Source organism: Cheilinus undulatus, linkage group 14 (assembly GCF_018320785.1).
Source record: "Cheilinus undulatus linkage group 14, ASM1832078v1, whole genome shotgun sequence".
NCBI classification, from domain to species: Eukaryota; Metazoa; Chordata; class Actinopteri; order Labriformes; family Labridae; genus Cheilinus; species Cheilinus undulatus.
Window position 1 is genome coordinate 19,032,021 of NC_054878.1, and position 21,782 is coordinate 19,053,802.

At 38.2% G+C, this 21,782-nt stretch overlaps 2 protein-coding genes across 5 annotated transcripts in view; both read left to right on the forward strand.

Annotated features, from left to right (window-relative positions):
* The window catches only part of evlb (Enah/Vasp-like b), a 99,540-nt gene extending 93,168 nt beyond the window's left edge, over nucleotides 1-6,372 (forward strand). For all 3 annotated transcript variants that reach the window (XM_041805696.1, XM_041805694.1, XM_041805695.1), the window contains exons 10-13: nucleotides 1,606-1,663; nucleotides 1,757-1,817; nucleotides 1,947-2,004; nucleotides 5,431-6,372. In XM_041805696.1, the coding sequence (XP_041661630.1) occupies nucleotides 1,606-1,663; nucleotides 1,757-1,817; nucleotides 1,947-2,004; nucleotides 5,431-5,468 (215 nt within the window). In that variant the 3' untranslated portion in view covers nucleotides 5,469-6,372. The remainder of the gene's footprint in view (nucleotides 1-1,605; nucleotides 1,664-1,756; nucleotides 1,818-1,946; nucleotides 2,005-5,430) is intronic.
* Nucleotides 6,373-9,286: 2,914 nt separating this feature from the next.
* On the forward strand, nucleotides 9,287-21,074 carry yy1b (YY1 transcription factor b). 2 transcript variants are annotated; one of them, XM_041805601.1, is made up of 5 exons: nucleotides 9,287-9,988; nucleotides 11,226-11,388; nucleotides 13,621-13,681; nucleotides 14,188-14,346; nucleotides 20,033-21,074. In XM_041805601.1, exons 1-5 carry the CDS (start codon nucleotides 9,451-9,453, stop codon nucleotides 20,213-20,215), a joined length of 1,104 nt encoding a protein of 367 aa, XP_041661535.1. In that variant the 5' UTR covers nucleotides 9,287-9,450; the 3' UTR covers nucleotides 20,216-21,074. The 2 variants fall into 2 exon arrangements, with proteins under 2 accessions (XP_041661535.1, XP_041661537.1); XM_041805603.1 differs by having other exon boundaries at nucleotides 9,289-9,988; nucleotides 11,238-11,388.
* The last annotated feature ends 708 nt before the right edge of the window (nucleotides 21,075-21,782 follow it).

Below are 21,782 nucleotides of genomic sequence, written 5' to 3' on the forward strand. Positions count from 1 at the left end.
TTGGTTACGGAAATTCATTAGTTAGCAGTTTGGCTTTTTAAAATGTGGATTAAATAACAGCAAAGGATGGAGGACAGAAAACTGGCACTCAAACAGAGCTAGCTGCTCACATTAGAGAGCCATTTTGTAGAACAGGCTCATTTGTGAACAACACATCTTCACTCACTCGCTGACCCCACAAGATTAATTTTGTTAATAGTACATCACTGTTTCAATTAAAAGCATGTTTGGGACAAAATAAGGAGTTTTTTATATGTTAAAGGGGCTCAGGTAGCCTCTTAGCTCAGTACAAGACTCCTCTAGACTCGTATTTCCCTTCAGCTGTCTATGACACCAAATGCTAAAACGTCTGCAGGACTGAGTTCTTCTGATATTGATCACCTCCATGCCAGATAAACTTAAGCTGTGGAAAAAAATCTATTTTTGTAAAATGTAGTAATCATGCTCTGAAATTTTCTGATGATAACTGCAACATACAGGTCCATTTAGAGCTTTAACGTACTAACTTTCCTCCTATCACATTCATTCCTTATGGTTGTCGCATAATGGATATTTAGGATCATGTAATTGCAAACAACCTATAGTCAACTAATTATCAAATTTCATGCTCATTGATTCAACTTCTTATTTGCCACATTAGAAATAAAATGCTCATCTTTTACTCTTGAAATAATTTATTTTGTGATAGGACTTCATCCATCCTTTTCCATCAAAACAACAGGATGATTAAATGGCAAAAACTGAAATGGGGCCAGTGTCGGTCTCATATCAAAGTGGCATATATACTGCTGTTTCAAAATAAATGTTTAAAAACCTAAAAGTCGTACACAGGCCTTGGATTTTAATCTTTTAGTTGTTGTGAATCCCTTGATGCTATAAATCAAAGGAAATGTGGAGTAAATTTAGTGAGTTTAGGGATTTATTCCACATTAAGATGTGAGCACTTTTACAGTAAAATGAAGACCAATGCCAATGCAAAGTAGATTTAAAAACACTGTGACATTTTGAGTTATATTAAATAAAATGCACCAAGTCTCTTATGAATGACTTAATGGGTTTAAAATGTAATTTAATTATGCAGTTTGTCTGTTATGTTGCAAAAAGGCTGATTAAAACTTTGAGTTATTTTTAAAATTGTATTAATTTCTGCTAATAACTTGCTTATTTATACCAAAATAGGCTAAAAGTCATGATTAATGAGGAGAAAGCAAATCTATATAGATAAGATCTTCAACTATACGTTTGACAGGTGAATGAAGATCTTTTGAACTAATATCTGACTCTTATTTTACATTTTCCATAAAACCAATTTGATGTTGCCTCTTTTACAGTTTCATATGTATGCAGATGCTTCAAGGGTCTCTGGGGAGGTAGTTAATTGAAAAAAGAGGCACAAGTCAGACTATTCATAAAGAAAAAGCCTGTTTTAACTCCTAAAAGCAGAACTGATGATGTTTATGATTAGGATGATCCTGGTGATTGAGCTACAAGTATCTCTTTTTGAGCATCTTCTTCTTTTTGTATGCCTAGGCTCAGAATCGGCACGTATTGAGTTGTCAGTAAATCTCTTCTGTTTTCTCTCTAACCTCCTGTTGTGTTGTCTAGATGGTGCAAAGAAGCCGTGGGACCGAGCTAACTCTGCAGACAGAGCAATGGCTTCAAGGTGAGAACTGGACACTGCACAGCTTATTAAATACAACAGTGATGTAGAGAAACAACAGCCGATCTAACAGAGAATCATTGTGTTTGTGTGTAGGGTACGGGCCGCGGGCGGTGGCAGCGACACAGAGTCGTTAGACCTCGATAGAATGAAACAGGTAGACAATAACACTGGAGCAGATTCCTTAAATATCCACTAAGTACCAGTCATAACGTGCTCCAGACAAGGATTTATACAGTAAATCATGAAATGTGTGCACTGAAGTTGTCTGTTTGTGTGTCATTAGGAAATCTTGGAAGAGGTGTTTCGTGAATTGCACAAAGTGAAGGATGAAATCATTGATGGTATGTTTAATTTCATCGTCTTACACTCAGGAGGGATAATCAGTTGACATTTAGAAACACTGTGCCTCTCCTAATTTATCTTGATGAATATTTAATTGGAAATCAAACCAGTGGGATTATGGGAAATGGGCTGTTATGTAGAGCTGTGACCACTAGGTTGCAGTATTGTCCCAGAATCTGTGTATGAAACATTCATAACCCAAAGCCTCAATGACCCAATCAAACTGCATTTAAAATCATTGATACATAAATAATGCATTATGTGACACAGATTAAAAAACAGGAATACCAAGGGGGATATCATTCTAGTCAATTTAATCACCAATTTGTTAAGAGTGTGTTACGTAACTATCCCAGTCATTGTATTACACTGATATAAATGATTCAAATGTTACTTTGAAGTCACATGAATAAATCACTTTACTTCACAAAAATTCGTAAAATACATTAAAATAAATAATGCTGTTATTGGCATGAATACAACTATGGTATACAACTATAAACACACATGTATGGAATATGTATATATATCAAGGCATATTATGATTACAAAAACTACAATTATAACAGTAACATTAGTTAAACAGCACCTCTTAATTAGAAGTTTACAACAAGCTCAGGAACTCAGGTAGGAGGAGGATTACATTAGCATTAGTAGTCATGCCGAACAGAGAATAGTCTACAAAATCCTAATACAGCAATAAGCAAAATGCAATGAATGCATGTGGAAAAATAAAATATGAAAAAATTGGTCTTTAAAAAGCTGCAGTACATGCGATGAAGTAAAAAGAATTAAAAATGACCAAATGATCCGAAGAATTTCCAAAATTATGAGATGAAATTATATTACAGTAGATTAAAATATAAAAATGATCAAAACACATGTATCAAAGGTGGAATTAGTAGAAATTTGAAATTCACAGAGGAGGACAGAGCAGGACGGAAAAAAGACTGAGGATAGCTTAAAACAGTGGTTCTCAGGTAGTGGGTCGGGACCCAAGAGTGGGTCGTGGAGCTGTTTCTAGTGGGTCGTGAATGTGTATGGAATAAAGGGGGGACAAAAACTTTATGATGTACTGTAGACATCGATACTTTATTGACATCACCTTCAAAGGCAGTGATGGAATTTTTATAGACTTCAAAGGATGACATCATCTGTAAAGTCAGTGGACAGAATCTTCATGAAGCTGGGGATGTTGGGGGCATTTTCCTCCATTTTGTCAAACTTGCAGTCATTTACGGAAGATTTTTACCTTATTAATCTTCTTTACTTGGAATAAAAAGCTGTTTTTCCCAAGAAAATTGGGTATTTCCTCAAGAAATAGCCAAACTTTCCATTCGCTCTTGAGAAAACAAAGTTAAATGAAGTGTATGTATGCTTTTCTGTACACTTTTTTGTCTTGTTTCTTTATTTAATCATGTTTCCAGCCAAGATCCAAACTGCAGTACTCTCCATTAAATAGATATGGGTGGTTACATTTTTTTTTGTTTAATTTGGGGCCCAATTCCTCATATGAAGGTGGTGATGGGTCAAACCAGTTGAGAATCACTGGATAAAATATTGATAGAAATATAATTGATTCAGGAAAAACTGCAGATCTTTGGAAAAAGGGCGAGTCTGTAAAAGTGAGTTTAAAGAAGTGAATTTAAGAAATCAATGATTCTGCAAACTTTACTGAGCCCTCCCAAGACCCACAGGAAAAATAAGTGGTACCTTGCTGTTAAAATCATCATTGGTTTCAATTGTTTCATTGATAATGCCGTAATCAAAAATACGTTTTTGTTTTGTTTTGTTTTTACTATCAGAAAACCTTTTTATTAAGCATGCTATATGTGTTTTACCCCAAGTTCAATAATATGTGCAAATCTAATTTTGACTACCTCAGAGCAGACAAAGCTTGAGATCTTTGGTGCCCCCTTGAGGGTTCCAGACCCCAGACTGGGGAAAGCAATCTTTGATCATAAAGTGGCTCATAAGAGCTCAGCATTTCAGAAATGTTATTTGGGTGAATACCAAGATACTGATGTGTGAGCAGCAATATCTTGGGAGCAATTATAAAATGGACAGAAAGACTGTGAAGAGATGTGAGGAATGAAGTGGTGTCATGTTGTCTGTTAGGCCCAGTTTAAATACACAAAAATCTTTTACAAAATCATCATTAATCAGTTTTAACATAATAGTCAAAAAGATGCAACATATAGACTGCGGCACATTTAGAATCAAAAATCAATCAATTAAAAAAAAAGAAACAGCACAGACTGATTTATTTTTCCAAAAATCATATTTGACAAAGTAAATCTGATGTTTCAATAGATACTACATTAAAATCACAGGACCACATTTATCAGACATACTGTATATTACAAATTATATTACATATGCTATAATAAGGATAAGAAAACATTACTATACTAACAATAGTTAAGACCAAGTTTATCCAGATAATGCTTAAATGTTACACTATACTGATTTAAACATGTTAGAGATGAGGACAAAAACAAATCATAAAGCCTGACATTAGTCACAATTGATTACAAATAACATTTAACTCTATAGAAGAAAGAGAAATGTGACCTGTTTAATGTGATTAATATGGTAGAGCATTATATAATAACCTCCATAGATAAGAGACTAAAATGCTTCAGGTAATCCCATCAGCAGTCAATCATTTAGAAAACATTCTCTCTAACTATTTACAGAACAGGAACGCTCATTCATTTTTTAAATCCTCATAGCTAATAGGGTTATTCATATGACATTTTAAAAGATGAATGCAGCATTTTCTTTCATGTTTATTTTTTTCAGTTTCCAAAGATGGACCACTGTAGGATCACACCGTGGGATTTCTTTGAAAGGGTAGCCCATTAGATTAAAATAAAGAAAAAGGGGCCAACCTACTGGAAATTTCTTTGTAATTTTGTGTAACAAGTTAATCAAAACCTCCACCTTTCCATTGAGTTAAAAGGCAAGCTTCATACACATATTTCTCATCTTAAGCTTGTGACCAAAGTTTTTTAAGTGCCAAGTTTAGTCAAGATAACCCTTACAACATCACAATTCTGATATGAAGACTCTGTGGTTTAGAGAATAAGATGAAAATTACCCCTTATTTTTTGCTGTGGATATTTTGATTTACTCTCGGGGACACCTCTTTTAACCATGTATAAAATAACAAAATTAGGGTCACAATTTCACTGCAACACACTGAGAGGACTTGCAGGTCCCCTGAGAGGGGGCTCTCTGATTGGTGGGTCAGCTGAACAATCAGAGAGCAAAGGGTCAATTGTGTCTCTTTAATTCTGTCACCTGAGATCACAAGTAAACACAGAGGAGATACAGTATTATTTTATGTTATGAGGATATATCATCAGTCAGATCTTTAATAAAAATATCCTTGTGTTGTATTTTCTCACCTTTGTGTCCAGCCATTAGACATGAACTCAGTCGAGTCAGCACGACATAATCTTTCAGAGCCACTCCCCAACATGAACCACCTTTAGGAGAAACCATTGCCCCTGCAGCAGCTGCTGTGGCCCTGAGGAGGAGGAGGAGGACAACGAAGAGAAGGAGAAATCAGGACCAGAGGCCCAGACTGTGACATCCACTCATCCTGTTCAGCTGCGGTGTTGAAGCAACGCGACAACGTTGCTGTAACACCTCAGACGTGTCTGTGTTACGTTGGTTTGTCTGTTTGGAGAGAAGGACATGAACGGGGCTCTCTCTCGCACTGATTCCTCTGATTTCTAAACATTTTCTGTCTGTTTGTTCACCCACTTCGCCCCTCTGTCCTCGGCCGGAAGGAAAACGGATAAAATTCACATGATTTTTATTTGTTTTGCTTTTTCACATTTGTTTTTTATACTGTTACCACCGTTTTCATTATTATTCCTATCATTTTTATGATTGTCGATGTATTGTTAATATGAGTAGTAGTAGTGTAGTGAGTACAATGGTAAAAATGAGGGAATGATAATGAGAATATAGTAGTAACAGTAATGTTGATCATTATTATTGCACATCATTTTATGTCAGCCTTTTGTATTTTATATTGGTTGTTTTCATTGATTGTTTTTAAGGATGCATTCACACGAGCATTCAAAAAATGTTTTGTCATCATCTAACCTGGATTTTTAAAAAGTTTTTTATCCCTTTTCACCAACTCAGCTATGTGGCAGGAAAAAAAGGTCCTTACCTGAAAAAAAGGGTGGAATCTTTGGATTTTACAATCTTATAAACAAAACAAGAAAAAAATTAAATAATACACCAGAGTATTTGTGATCATGTTGTTAATAAAATGTTTATTGGCTGCAAGGATATGATGAAGTATTGTTCATTTTATTCTCTCCTTTTATGACCAAGTGCTTCCTGGTTTGACAACAAAAAAAAAGAAACACAAAGTTTAAAATGAATTCAAATAAAACTGTGAACAATGTCTTGGATAAATGAGGCTGTCTCTTTCCTTTTTGTTTGTGTGGATGTTGTTTTCTTGCCTGTCTGCTGCATTTTTCCTCCGACTGTAATGTTTCTCTTTAGTTTGTTCCAACATGAAAACCTATGCTCATTTAATAGGTGCCAGAGCTGACAGCTGGTACAGCAGAGAGAAAGTGTGAAACATCTGAGCTGCTTCTGTGTAACCTTATTGTGCTATTCAAGGGCTGCACACGATGTAGGATAGTGTTAGAATCTGCCAAAATGTACTATCTTAAACAGGTAAACTGGTAAATTTAGGAATTAGTTTATGTACAACAATCTCTTGGATGCATTATTTCAATTATTACAAAACTCAGTGCAGCCAGATGAGTAGTGTGTTCCCTATTTAATGCAGCCTCTTTTCTGGACCCGCAGTTTACATCTTAAGTTAAATGTCCACCTACACCCAGTATTTCCATGGAACCACTGATTCAAGTTGTTGTGATATACAGTACAAAATAAATTTGGTTTTCATGCATCTTTACTGAACCTAAATGCAATGAATCTACTGTGAGGTGTCCACAATAACATGAGGAACTACTGTAAGTTTGACCGAAAAAAACATTAGAAACTTTAAGTTCAGTTATTGATGTCAGGGCAGGTTTTTGCTGTGAAACCAGCAATGGAGCCATGGTTACAGGTGCCGCATCCTGGAAAGTTGATCCCTAGAGAGCAGTGCAGCAGCAGTGTTTTACTTTAATTGGCCACCCATCTATGTCTACAGTAAGCTATATTTGAGTCATCAGAATAACATTCTGAGCATGAACATGAAGCTTTAGGTAGGTAGCTTACTTTTAGTTGTTAAAAAATGCATATTTGCTGAGACTCTTTACACCCAGAGAGGAACAAAACAGCCAAATATTCAAAAAGCAGACGTGGAAAAAGTACACAAGTATTGTATTCAAATAAAAGCACTAGTGATGGGTCATTCGTGATTGAGCTGGTTCAAAGAGCTGACTCTTTGACTTAAAAGATAAGAGCCGGATCCCGTTAGAGAGACATTTTTTCTATATTTTTAAAACTATTATTATCATTATCATTTGTAGATAGATTGCGTGTGTCTGTTCGTTATTTGATTGATTGGTAGAAATGATGTTTGATCCTCTACCACAGGCACACCTTGCATTAAGGACTCATGTTTGATGGTGTAACTGGAAAGAGCCAGAATTCCCATCACTAAAAGCACAGATACTCTGGTTAAAATCAATAAATGTAAAAGTACTGGGTCTTCTCTGGCAGAAACAAAGCAGAAAGTGAAACTCAGCCAGGTAATGCAAACTGATGAAGAATAGCACCATGCATCCTTTAGGAACACCTACTGTATAGGTAAACTGTTACTCAGTAGATAACTTCACTGTGTATCATATCAAAAACAACAATCCAGCAGAAACATGACCAAAAGAACCCCAGCAGAGATAGTTGTAGGCAACATCCAAACACTACTAGACACATATAAAACACATGTAAACAATCTGCCCAAGGGCATGATGAGAAACTCTGCCCAAACACCCTTCCAAATTTGAAATTGACGTGGGCGGAACTTAGATCAATTGACTCTTTACATCGTTGAACTAACACTGGTTGATTAGCACAATCAAATACCTCTAAAACTAAAGAGCCTTTCAATCAGAATGGAGTTAAAATCACACTTAATCAGCAGAGAAATATTTAACCCAGAGATATCAATGCTCCAGTTTGGCTGTTTGATGTGATGTGGAATGATTCTCTCACTGCGCTACTGAACAGTCAACAGACAACAATACTGTACTCAAATAAAAGTACAGTTTATCTGGTTAAAACTTACTTACATATTTCAAAATTAAAAACAATAATGATAATAATACAAGTACCTAAAAAACACTCAGTTACACTAGTTTGAGTAAATGTAATTAGTTACTTTTCACCCCTGAAAAGAAAATCATTGAACATCCTTTCCAATAATTTAGAAACAGGGAAATTTAATTTACAGCATGAGTATGAATTTTAAAAAAGCCAGACATTTCAATACAACTGCAGCTCAGTTCAAAATAGCGATCCAAAGCACACTTTAGGACATGCACAGAATGAAAATACCTTTATTTCACATGGCAAAATATATTCAGAATTTTCCTTCATGTTACTACCTTCTCTGGTTTTCATCAGGGCCAGTCAAGAACAAATGCCAACCTGCACATGGCTGCCCACTTACTGTACCTACTTTTTATAATACTTATTGATCCTAAGAGGGGAAATTCTGGAGGTAACTGGTAACATTTGCATCTTTGGATCTTTGAAACGCTAGTTTAGTTATCCAGGTTATCCCTAACAGAGCTTGAACAACATTGCCTAACACCTTGAACAAATTAGAATATTATATAGGAATAGATGTATATAATCTTGGGTATTTGACGTACTGTTTGTCTTGTTCTTTGCAAGAAATTGATGAACAAAATTGGTTGTATTTTTTTTTCTTTAAAACTCATGTGTTATTGCACACATTTTGATAAATTCTGTGTGTTTGCCTTTTTTTTATTAAGGTATAAGGTACTATAGTTGAGATGATCATAAAATTTGTAACAATGTGGTCCTCAGGCTGTGAGAATAGAATTTATAAAGCCATCTTGGTTCAGATGTTGACTCTAGTAAATTTTGTTAATTATATTTTCTGTCTGATCTTCAAAATGCATGTTGTTTCTGTGTGTTTAAGGGATAAATGTACAATTTTCAATGTCACATAATCCAGGGAACCCCCTAGTACAACCAGTACCACCAGCAGCACTGGTATCACTAGATTCACAGCGGTCTCGCGATACTTGGGCAGCGAAGAGTATAGTGGCGACGAGAAGTGGTGTGGGACGGAGTGAAGAGAGTTGTTATCGAAGAAGAGGGAGCGCAGACAGAGGCAGGAGCAGAGCAGGGGGTGTGTGAGTGTTTGTGAGGTCCAAAAAGGAGCACAACACGGCGTGAATGAGAGAGGCAAGCTGGCGGAATTCAACATGGCATCCGGAGATACGCTGTACATTGAGACAGACGGCTCGGAGATGCCGGCCGAGATCGTGGAGCTCCACGAGATAGAGGTGGAAACGATACCGGTGGAGACTATCGAGACTACGGTTGTCGGCGGGGATGATGACGATGACGGGCAGCCCATGATCGCGCTTCAACCGCTGGTTACAGACGACCCCAGCTCGATTCACCACCACCAGGAGGTGATCCTAGTACAGACCCGGGAGGAGGTGGTCGGTGGGGATGACTCGGACCTGCACACGGACGGGGGCAGCGGGTTCGAGGACCAGATCCTCATCCCGGTACCGGCTCCGGGAGTGGAGGACGAGTACATCGAACAGACTCTAGTGACTGTGGCCGGGAAGAGCTCAGTGGGTCGGGTGAAACGGGGAGGCGGCACTGGTGGCAAAAAAGCGGGCAAAAAGAGCTATTTAACCGGCGCGGAGGCTGGTGGACGAAAATGGGAACAGAAGCAGGTTCAAATAAAGACACTGGAGGGGGAATTTTCTGTTACAATGTGGGCATCGGGTAAGTAACGTTAGCCCAGCCGTGTCTGTTGTTAGCAGTGTGCATGAGGCCTCGTTGCCAGGGCGTTGTCCTGCTGCACCAGACTAGTTCCTGGAGTGGCCCGATGCACCGTCGTGAAAAGCGACAAATAATGCAAGATTTCGATGCCAAACACTTCTGTGTTATAGCGAAATGTTTTTGTTTTGAAGGGAGGCCATGTTTTAGGTGTTGCTGGGCGCCGCCATATTCCCCGAGACTAGTAAGTATGGCGGCGGCCCCGAAAAAATGGCGATAGTCGCGGCCAGGCAGAGATGGCGGCGGTGCTGTAGCAGGAGATAGACAGCGGAGCTTGGGACATGTACAGGCCGATAAACGGTGTCAAAATGCCGCTTAATTTTTTCATATATAGTTGTAGATGGTTACTGAACGTGTATGAAGTCACAATAGTGGAGTATTTTCAGGTTAAATACAATTAAACCAAGCATTAGTCGCTTAGCATTTAGCTCTGGTTGTAGCTGGTGGTAATGTAAATTCACCAGACAGCTCTGCGTCTGCGTCAGGCTAGCTAACGGCTCTGTGCAGTCTGGCTGCACTGACTGCTATGTCTGGTAATATTGATCAGGTAATCCACCATTTCTTAAGAGACCGTACCCAAAACAAGCGTATTGTTGTGTTTTATTTGACAGACATATGAAATAACGTAGGTTAATACCGTTTTTACCGAAAGGGTGCAGGTTAAATTCGTTTAATAACATACAGTCGCTGCCCTGTGCTATTTTTAGACCCATCTGCCCATTACTTTTGGTAGGTTTGCTTATTATGATTTTGCACCCACAAGTGCGACGAACGCATGCTTTGTAAAGTGTTTGGCATCTGAATCTTGCGAAACGTGGGCTAAATTGAAGTTTAGAGTACACATTTGAAAGCTGTCTTTTATTTTGTAGCACTTTGTAACTTTTAGTATTTTATCTCCGCTTGTTTTGTCATTAGCATCAAATTTTTGTATGACTTCCCTTATACATGTAATGACGTTATAAGGAAAGTCCTGCAGCTTTAGAGGCAGTAAAGAGTTGCTTGTATGTGGAAGCATGTTATTTTATTTCTGTATATCATATAATTTCTAGGTAACTGTGCAGCATTAATCTGACTCCGAGTTTAACCTAAAGGCCAGTGCAGCTGCTGATATTGTTGCTCCCCTCACTTGTTGAAAGGGAACCACCAGTATGTTATCCGTTCAGTCTCTGTAATTTGTGCCTAGATGACACTAAAGACATTGACCATGAGTCGGTGGTGGAGGAGCAGATCGTCGGGGAGAACTCTCCTCCAGATTACTCAGAGTACATGACAGGGAAGAAGCTGCCCCCTGGTGGCATCCCGGGGATCGACCTCTCAGACCCCAAACAGCTGGCTGAGTTTGCCAGGTGAGTGAGTGTGTGCCTTGGGCTCTGCATCCTGCTTTTTAATGTGCATGCACATCTGTTTACTAAGCACGACACAAATTGTGGGGACGACTAATTAATTATGCAGTAAGTGAAGGCTTTGACATCCCACAAAATCAGCAGATGGTCTGGGGTCAAAATTATCTGGTTTGGTTGATATTTTTAATGTAAGTTACAGGGCTATCAATTAAATTCTTTAATCCGTATATATCTAAGTATTTCTGTAGTTAACCATGATTAATCGCCTGATTTTTGTTGTATTTTTATCAATCCACTGTTGTGCATTTAAAATTAATAAAACTAAAACAAACAAGTGGAGAGTAAAAAGTTAAATGTTTGACAACACAAGATGCAGATGGCTTTGACTTGTCCACTGAGCTGTCTTGTTAGTATTTTAACCTGAAATGAGACATTAAGCAACAGTGGTGGGCTTACTTTACATCACTGTGGCTTCAGGGAGACTACTGAAAGGCAACATAATCAACAATTGACTGAAATAAAATTTTAAATCACATGCTTGTGCGATGGAAAAAATGAATGCTCTAATTATGGACCTTAATTAATTGGGATTAATGCCGCCAGCCCTTGCAAGTTTGATACAGACTGGAATTGTGCAGTCAGCTTAAAAGTTAATATCAGCAAATTGTATTATATTAATATCAGCAGATTCTAGCCTAGAAAATTAAAAAATTGTATCAGCACACTGTAAAGACTATCATCATTTTCACTCAGAAATACTGAGTTGAACTAACTTAGTGTTTTGTAATCTATTATAAACACTTAATATAAACAAGTTACTTTTACTCCTTGACCATAAAAGCTAAAGAACTCTCTAAACTTGTTATAAAAAATTGGCTATTTAGAACTTTTTTTCACTGCGCTGTAAGACTGAACAGTAAAAGGTTGTTAAAAAAATTGAGTTTTTAACTTAAAAATCGAAAAGATCAGTTTTAACTCTTATTTTTCTGGGTCAAAAGAACTCATTTTTAGTTTTAAGTTAACTACACTTAAACAATTCAAGTATTTTAGTCATTGTACTCAAATTCTTTTTCCAGCATGCCTTTGGGCGTTAGAAACCTTTGCACCATGAGTGAAGTTACTAATTCAGTTAGAGAAGCCCCACAATCAGAGCCCTGAACAATTTGATTGAAGCCCAAAATATAAAACTACCAGACTTTCTACTTTCCTGTTGCTCACTCCTCCGGACCCAGTGTCTCGTTTTTTAAGAGAAACTTGGGAGTTCTTTAAAAATAATAATAATAAAAAAAAAAGGTGTGCAACTATCAGTACTTTCTAAAGTGAGCTGGGACATATCAACATATCAAATATCTGCAAAAATCAAACATGCATCCCTATTTTCTATTGCTGTGTCCATAGAGCCTCACAGTAAAATTTAATACTGTTTTGCTCCTCATTATGATGTTTTTTATTTAAAAAAAAAATGCAATTGATCATACAAAAGCACTGCTTTTCAAATGTGTCAAATTGTGCCTTAAGGGTGGAGGAAGAAAACAAAAAACCCTCTTTGTGTATTGCTTTGAAGTAAAAAGCCTGTTGTAATCAATTGTCATGACGCCTATGCAGAACCATGTCTATTTTCTGCAAGCATGTGACCATTTGAGGTGAATTTTCTTGCCTCTTGGGTTTTATTTTGTAATAAATGAATCAGTCATAATACATGGAAAACATCACATTGTCTGTTACAGCAACCCCTTCGCCCCACAACACCGTAACCTGTAGGGGTAGCTTAAAATACAAGTTAACAAAAAAGTTATTAAGTAATAACCTGACAGCTTTTCCTGTTTCCTACCAAATCCATCAAACCAAAATTCCTCCACCAGATCTTTACTTTGGCCTGTTGGTAGTATCAAGATACACACCCAACTTCATCAGATACTTGTCTGTTCTGTCCTGCATCCTATATGATATTCTTTCATATACAGTGATTTTGCCCAGTTAAGTCATCCAGTTCTGGAGAGGAAATTCCACAAATTTATTCCAGTTCCTGAGGATGATCTGTCGTCCAGTCATTAAATATTAAATAGAGTTGTTCCTGCTGTGACAGACACCCTCAAACAGTGCTAATACTGGTTATTCATTTGTAGTGTTAAAGTCAGAACTAGTAAATGAGTCAGCCTTGTGTAAGGGGGGTCCAAGTGTCTTATTTTGGCTTGTTAAACGACTGCTAACAGGCGTGTCTTTTTTTTCAACCAGAATGAAGCCCAGGAAAGTGAAAGAGGACGATGCGCCTCGGACAATAGCTTGCCCTCACAAAGTGAGTTTGACAATGTTTTCCTGTATGCATTTTACCATCCCTTTGCTTAGATATAAGGTCCTGCTTCCTGATTGGTTTAAATGTCTTACATTGCTGCTTAGTTGTTGTGGGTCTAATCGACAGTTTCTGCAAAGGTTATTTAAAAGCAAAGAAGGTATTGATTTTCAAGTACTTACAAGAGCAATCAGGCCTTACCTGACCTTTGCATGTTTAGCTAATGTAAAGGCTTTTGTTGACTCCATAAGTTGTCTTCCATTATAGTGTGAAGCTGTTAATAGTGCACTATCACCTCAAGGAAAAGAGGCAGATTTCTCATTATTTCTCAGTTTAAATGTGATGAAAGGAAATATGCAGAGTGAGGAGGACACTTTGATAACTTTTATATATGTGAACATGAAGACAAATGCTCTTTTTGGTGCACCATTTTAGTTTACAATCCTGCTGCAAAGAACTGTCCCATTATTTGCCATTTGTCAACACTATGCTGCGCTCACTCTGGTCCCCAGGGCTGCACAAAGATGTTCAGGGATAACTCAGCCATGAGGAAACATCTTCACACCCACGGACCTCGTGTGCACGTCTGCGCAGAGTGCGGCAAGGCTTTCGTCGAGAGCTCCAAACTCAAGCGTCACCAACTGGTTCACACGGGGGAGAAACCCTTCCAGGTTGGCATCTGGGCGAACATCACACTCCCACACGCATAGATACATGCACACTATTTTTACATCTGAAGCATATAAGCCTGTGACTATTTAAAGCCAAATTGAAGCCAAGGAGAATGGGATCATAATTAAATGCTCCCTTACAAGGTTCAGTTTTATCACCCACCAACTACTGGAGTCATTAAAACTTTATGTTTGGACATTAATCGAAGGTCCTCTGTTTCACTGGCTGAAAACATTTTAAGTCACATTCCGACTTTATTCCAAATAATGTCATTAGTTGATAGCTCTCAGTAATTACTAACATGTTTTAATCAAAATTTCATGTGTTGTCTATTGTTTTGACATGTTAATCATGGCTTTTAGACTGACTGTTTGCCAAGCGTTGCACTATTTGACACTGTTGCCAAACCTGTTAGGCTTTCTGCCCCTGCAGAAAGAAACAGCAAGTGTCTGACATTTAAATGTTACCAGCTGACGCCAAACTTTAAAGTAGAATCTTGTCAACCAATGTTTACTGTCTGTCTCCTCAAGCCTAAATCCAGCACCCTGGCAGGCTACTTAGATGAGAAGTGTTATTTTTGTGATGTATTTTGCAGTTTGAGCTGATAGGTGGTCTAAGAAGGGGAATTACCAAGCATCAGACTTTAGTGTTATAAAATGAATCCAAAGCAGAAGTTTAAAAACACTACTGATATTTGAGTTTTTATTTAAGGGTGGCCGCAAAAGCCAAGGAATCCCCATTAGCGCACATATTTAAATGCAAATTTTTACAAAAGAAATGAATGTGTTTACAGCCCAGTTAGAAATAGTTTGGGTCTTGATAGTTCCTTTATGTATTAGTAAATACAGGACAAGTTTATATATACAGGTTTTTATAAGTAACCCATTACAGTAAGACTGAGGCTAGGATTTAGGGAAAAAATGTACACACATTATACACACACACAAGAATTATAAGCACATTCACACAACAATGTATGTGACTATCAGCAGGTGTGTTTTAGCCATTTGTCTATCTGTTATGGATTGATTAGAATTTTGAGGGGTGTGCATGGGGCCAACACTCTCCATTGGTTGGTCCTTTGATTCTTTGAGTTCTCATCCAACCAAAATCTTGTGAGTTGAAGAAAGAGGAAATGTGCAGGACGAAAGCAACAAATGTAGAAAAACCAGACCTTATTTTAATTCACAGCAGTCAAGCTCTAAAATCTTGGAAACATGTCGACGTAGATGTTTAGGGAAGAGCAGGATTGATGATGCTGCTGCAGAAGTGTTGCTGCAAGAGCTGCTCTGTTCTGTCACTGCTTCTTCCTACCTAACTGTGGTCAGCAAATGTATTTCATTAAGTCACTTTAACATCTTATTAAAGAGCACATACCAGTTTTTATGGAGAGAGCAATGCCTCCTGGCCCTTCAGTTTTTCTTTGTGTCCCAACTTGCAGACTTATTACTAGTTCACCTGGGTAAATACATGTTGCACGCTGTCTGGACAGTATTTATGTGTGTAAATTACACATGAGGACCTGGGACAAATTAGTGTTTATTAGGATGCCTGTTGATCCTTGAAAAGACATTTAAGGCTATAAAAATTCTTAAAAGTCTGAATTCGACCAGTGAGAGGTCTTAAAATTTAGAAGGCACTTTGACTTGGACATGTCCGTATCAATCTTTCTTTTGTTTCCAGCTAACCTTGCATGGTCATAATCATCTCCCTCCACAAATTTTTCCATAAATATCTTCCATAATTCAATGTTGGATCGATCAGCCTTATTTTAACAGGTCTTTCCTTATTAAAAAAACGTACCACTCTGCCCTTTAATGGTTAACTGTTTAGAATAATTCAGCAAACCTGCAAAAATGCATTAGGATAAATATCAAAATACTGTAGATCGATAGAATAGAGGCATTGAATGTGCCAGAGATCCTCACATTTTGGTGTTTATAACCAAAAAATTACTTCTCCAATACTATTTGACATGTTATTAACAGTTCAGAAAATTCAGCCCTGGTCTGGTGAACTGAGAAATCTCATGGCTCTTGTTTTTGACCGTACAAATAGTGGATTTTTTTCTCGTTTCAGCTCTTAAATTCCTTAAAAAACTTAAATGTGATTTTTTTAAAAGCATGCAGAAAGCCTGATTATTTTCTGCATGAAATAAGAAAAAAACAGTTACTCTAAGTAATATGCTATATAATTATTGTACCATGATGACCAGTTCTTATAATATGTAGTTTAAGAAGCCTGTTTATTTTTTTGGAAATCCTTACCTCCAATTTCCAACATACAGTGCCTGCGCCACGATCGGCCAGCGAATCAGGCTGCAAAGCAAATCGCTCCCTCTCTAGCCTATTAGATCAATTCCACAGCTGGGCGCTTCAGACTGGCAGTGGCGCGTGCCTGGAGCACCACTTCACTCCGCTTTGTTTGAGATACACTGCGTGTCTGTTTTCAGTGCCGGCCCCTGCCAAACCGTGTCAATGCCCGTCGATCCGAAAGCGCCGAACAGGAAGTCACATGCGTAGAGTATCTGGTTCTTTCAAAATACAACACAATGCATGGACTCCTGGTTGCAAATCATCACAATGTCATGCGCTCTACACTCGCTTCCAGTGAGCGAGGTCGCTTGCCTCCGGTCGGACCAAACCCACGGCGCTTAGGTGCGCGGCACAGTTGTCCTATGTGGAAATTGCCGGTTAGACTATAGCAGCCATCCCCAAATGGCAGCCTGCGGGCCACTTCCGGCCCGCAATCAGGTGTCATCTGGCCCATGAGACATTTAAGAAAAAAGAGAAATTTTAAAAAATATATTCATTTTCAATATTAACCCTCTTTGGTGTTTAAAAGACAAATTTTTACTTATTTATCGTGATCTTTCCACAGTTATAGCAAGGAAAGGTCATAATATGATGCATTAAATGAGTTGGATATGGTACATTGATCTGTCTTTAGAGCAGGGAGGAACATCGTAAAAAGACGCACAGCAGAGTGGCAACAGCACAACGCTTCATTACCTCAACTCTGCAAACATGCTTTCCAAAAAGAGTCTGATACAGACTGTATGATTTTTAAGACTGAAGGAGAATTATTATTTTGTTTAATTTTGATTTTCTTTTTTTAAGATGAACCACCGTGCACAGCTGCACAGACTCTCATGGAGTCCAGCACTGCCCACGCCTCTGACAAATTTTCTGCATCTCAGGCCTTAACAAATGTCAGAGGTTTTCTGCCTTTTAAAACCAAACATCTATTTTTGTGAGGGATCAAAACAGCTGCTCTCATGATAGCAAACACTTTCCCCATGTAACAGTCGGTCAGCCACAAATGCTGACATCTTGTCTCACTTTTGGAGTGATTTAGTTCAATCTCCAGCCTGATATAATCACTTACTATAAAAATGTGTAATGCCAAACTAATACCAACTAAATTTTACTTACATGCGATCTAATTTTATTTCATTTTTGGTCTTGATGCAGCGCGAAAAGACATAATTACACATGAATATGCGCCACTTCATGATGCATGGAGGGATGTCAGGGGGACTCAAGAGAGAATGGACATGCATAAAAACGACTGTTGTAGCTCAACAAGTTTTCACTCAGTAGGTGAGGGTTTATAGCTCTTTGAGCAGTAATAGCGCAGCAGTGAGGGAAATATCTCCACAGGGTCCTGCTTTCTCTCTGAAAGCTGTGCACTGATCTCATGTCGGGTGACATAATCTGGGGGTCAGAGCTGATAATGTAGATATTAGGCTGTCATTTTAAAGCCAAAAACAGTCCTGCTGAATGAATGTTTATAATGAATATTCCAGTCTGATAAATTTAGCATAATTAACCACCAATACCTGTATGTATCTATATAGGCTTTATATACACACACATTTACATACATGCACACATACATACATACATATATACAGGCTATGCGAACATCCAAGAAATTTTAATGGTGTCAAAAAAAATAATCCATGACCGGCCCTCGGCTTGCTGTCCTTGAAATATTTTGGCCCCCAGGGAAAAGTAATTGGGGAACCCTGGACTATAGGCTTGTGGACATGGATCAATTGAGGGAAAAAATAATTTATTATCTTGATAAAAGCTTGTTGAGCTTTTTTTCCAAGTTAATTGAGACTTGAGGACTTTGTCACTGATTAGGTTGATCTAGAGGTAATAGGCTGCCCTAACAACCAATCGATCAGTTTGGTGTTCAGGTGTAATTTCAGTTGACCAAGTTTTTCTCTGGTTGACTACATGCCTAAGTCATCACTTCCAATGTGATGAGGCCATCATTAGGCTGCAAAACACTTCTTTAAAAACCAATGAGCTACATCACAGAGACTACGTCCATGTTTCTTCGGAATATGCAAGATAGCTGTGAGGTGTTGTCCTGAAATAATCCTGTTAGGCTCCTTATTTTTCATGTGTTCACGATGAAGGAGTGATTGCTTAAACTTTAAAAGAGGATGATCAAAGACTTTGCAGTGTTTTGGAGGCCTTTGGCTGTGGAAAACTTCCCCAACCCCTCCCAGTGAATAAAAGGGGCCAAAGTTAGCTGAAACTAGTTAAAGTGGGGGTATTATGCCTTTTTTCAAGGCTTTACACCATCTCTCTGATACCCATGTAGTAGCATTACATGGTTTACAGCTCAAAAAACTCCTCATGTTTCTCACACTGGCGTCCTGAAAAACCCTTATTTTAACCTCTGTCTGAAAGGCTTTGTTTTTGCTGCTGTCTCTTTAACACCCCTTCGCTCCACGGACCTGCTGTCCTCCGATTGGCTGCTTTTCCGGAGGCTGGCCAGCAGCAGGACTCAATGTTTTGTGCCCGCCCCCTTCAAAGTGGCTAATGTTGTTATGCTAGTAGTTGTAAACTTTGAATAAACCAGTCTGACTGAGTAAAATATGGTGAATTTTGATATACATCCATACATGTTAGACCCGGAGTCTGACCCTGATAGTTTAGAGAGAGAGAGAGAGAAGAAAACCAGCAGCAGCGAAGGATAGAGCAGGACGTATCTGTTTGGTAAGTGTTTAATTACTGTGTTGCTAAGTGGCTTATGGCTAAAAAGCCTTGTGGGGGCGGTCTGTTCCGCTTTGCTGGCAGCACGGACAAACCAGTCAGGAGAGCCTATTGCGATGACCTCATCAGTTTGCTCCATCAAAATCTCGTCTCGGGAGAATCTCAGAGAGATTTTCAATGAACTGTTTTCATCAGTTCACGCGCTAATTCCAAGATTACTGCCCGCATACGTTTATCTTGCGGTTTGAAAATTTGCATATGTGGAGTTTGGGCACCCAACATTGTGACTTTATGTATGTTTATGTTTATGTTTTAAAAACCGGAAAAGTATAATACCCCCTCTTTAAGCCTGGTAATGCCAGCATGGGTCAGAAAGTCATAAACTGTGCTCTTACATTGCATCTTACATATTATCGTAAACTTGAGTAGTGTAGTTTGTTTATGATGCACTTATAATCCTTAAAATAAATGCTCAGCTGGATTGCACTGATTGCAGAAAACAATCTAGCCTGACCTGTTAACATTTAACTAACCTTTAAGAAGGTTAGGAAAGCGTTTGGTCCATTATAATAAAAACATCTCTGTTTGGGGAGCAGCTGTAGGCCAGAAGTCATATTTCATGCTGTAACAATAAATGTGAATCCTGACTTCTGCTTCTCTCCTCTTTCAGTGTACCTTTGAAGGCTGTGGGAAAAGGTTTTCTCTGGACTTCAACCTGCGCACACACGTGCGGATCCACACTGGAGACCGACCCTACGTCTGTCCCTTTGACGGCTGCAATAAGAAGTTTGCGCAGTCGACCAACCTCAAGTCTCACATCCTCACACACGCCAAAGCCAAAAATAACCAATGAGAACCCATCCACCAGCATCAAAAACCATAAAGAGAGAAGAAAAGATAGCTTCAGAGTTCTCTTTTTGAAGTTGGAATCAAAAAAGACTTACTGATTTATAAGAAAAAAAATCTGACAGATTAAGAGACTTTAAAAACACTGAAATTCAGCTCTTTTCCTTCGTCCCCTTTCTTCTGCTGTCATACCAGATGAGGAACATGGTGACTATTCCCCAAAGCCCAGACCAACACAGTCCCTTTCTTTGTTTCCTCCAGTGGCACTCGGCTTCCAGGAGATGGAACTCACGGACAAACATCAGAGACTTATTTTTACCAGAACGAGCAGAGAAGCAGCAATCTATTAGTTGTTTTATTTTCTCACATAGCTTTTATTTTCCTTGAGTGTGCATATTGTACACTTGTCTCAGGCTATGTTTAGTAAAATGTGATAATTATTTTCTCCCCTTCTGCATTATGAGACTGTACCTATGATACAAAAGTTTAAAAACAGCTGTATGTTTGCATTTCCATACCCTCGGTTGTATTTTTCTCTAACCACAGAATAACCTTGTATACTTGTATTGTATGGCTGTATTGAAATTACGTAGACATAGATAGAGGTGTGATTTAAAGTGTTAACCAATTAAACTTTTAGTCATGAGTTGCTTTATATTTTCTATGAACTGACTTTACACAGATGAATGAGTAACCTACTCGGCTGAAGAATCTGAAGCGTACATTGAGTGGACTGCGAGACCATCACTTTCTTTGTTAGAATGTACTGTACAGACGTCAACCATTAACTTCCTTTGTTCATATTTACACCCATGTATCTCAACTGCCCACAATAAAATGGGTCATTCCAACCCTGATGAAATATACTTTTAATAGGTGTTCATTCTGATTGCCAGGTGCTCACTATTTTTAGACATGGTTCCTCAAATATATAGTCTTGACAGATGTCTTATTTATAGGTACGGCTGTATATGGAGTGCAGTGATCATAAAGCAGCTTCTGCCTTTACAAACGAGGATTTGCTGCTTTTTTGTCACAAGTAGCAGTCTATCAAATAACTGTATTTAGTTTTTTTTTTTAATGTTTTGGACATTTAAATACAAGGGTAGTCAATTAACTGAGAGGATAATAAGCAATTTGGGTCTATTATACAGGATTTTTAAAAAAGTTAAGTGTTTTGACTCCTGCTTCCTATGAGGAAGCCTTTGTAGCATTCTCAGCAGTCATGCATGAAGATCAATTTTCACACATCCAAAACCTGCTCAGAAAACAGGAACACTCTGTGAGCTGACAGACAGATAGGAGCTTTTCTAAATGCAGATGCTTTTAGATGCCATTCACAATGTGCTTATATTGTCTGAATTTTATGAGGTTTGACTTTTCCACACAGAATAGACAAGAACAGATGTCAGCAGTAGAAGGCAACTAAGTACATTTACACTACAACATTTACAGAAGTATGAATGTTGCGCTTTAGTCTCACTTCGATACTTCTGTTGCTTTAAACACTAACTGATCACTTTACTAGGTACACTTTTTCATTAGTATCTAACCAGCCAATTGTATACATGGTC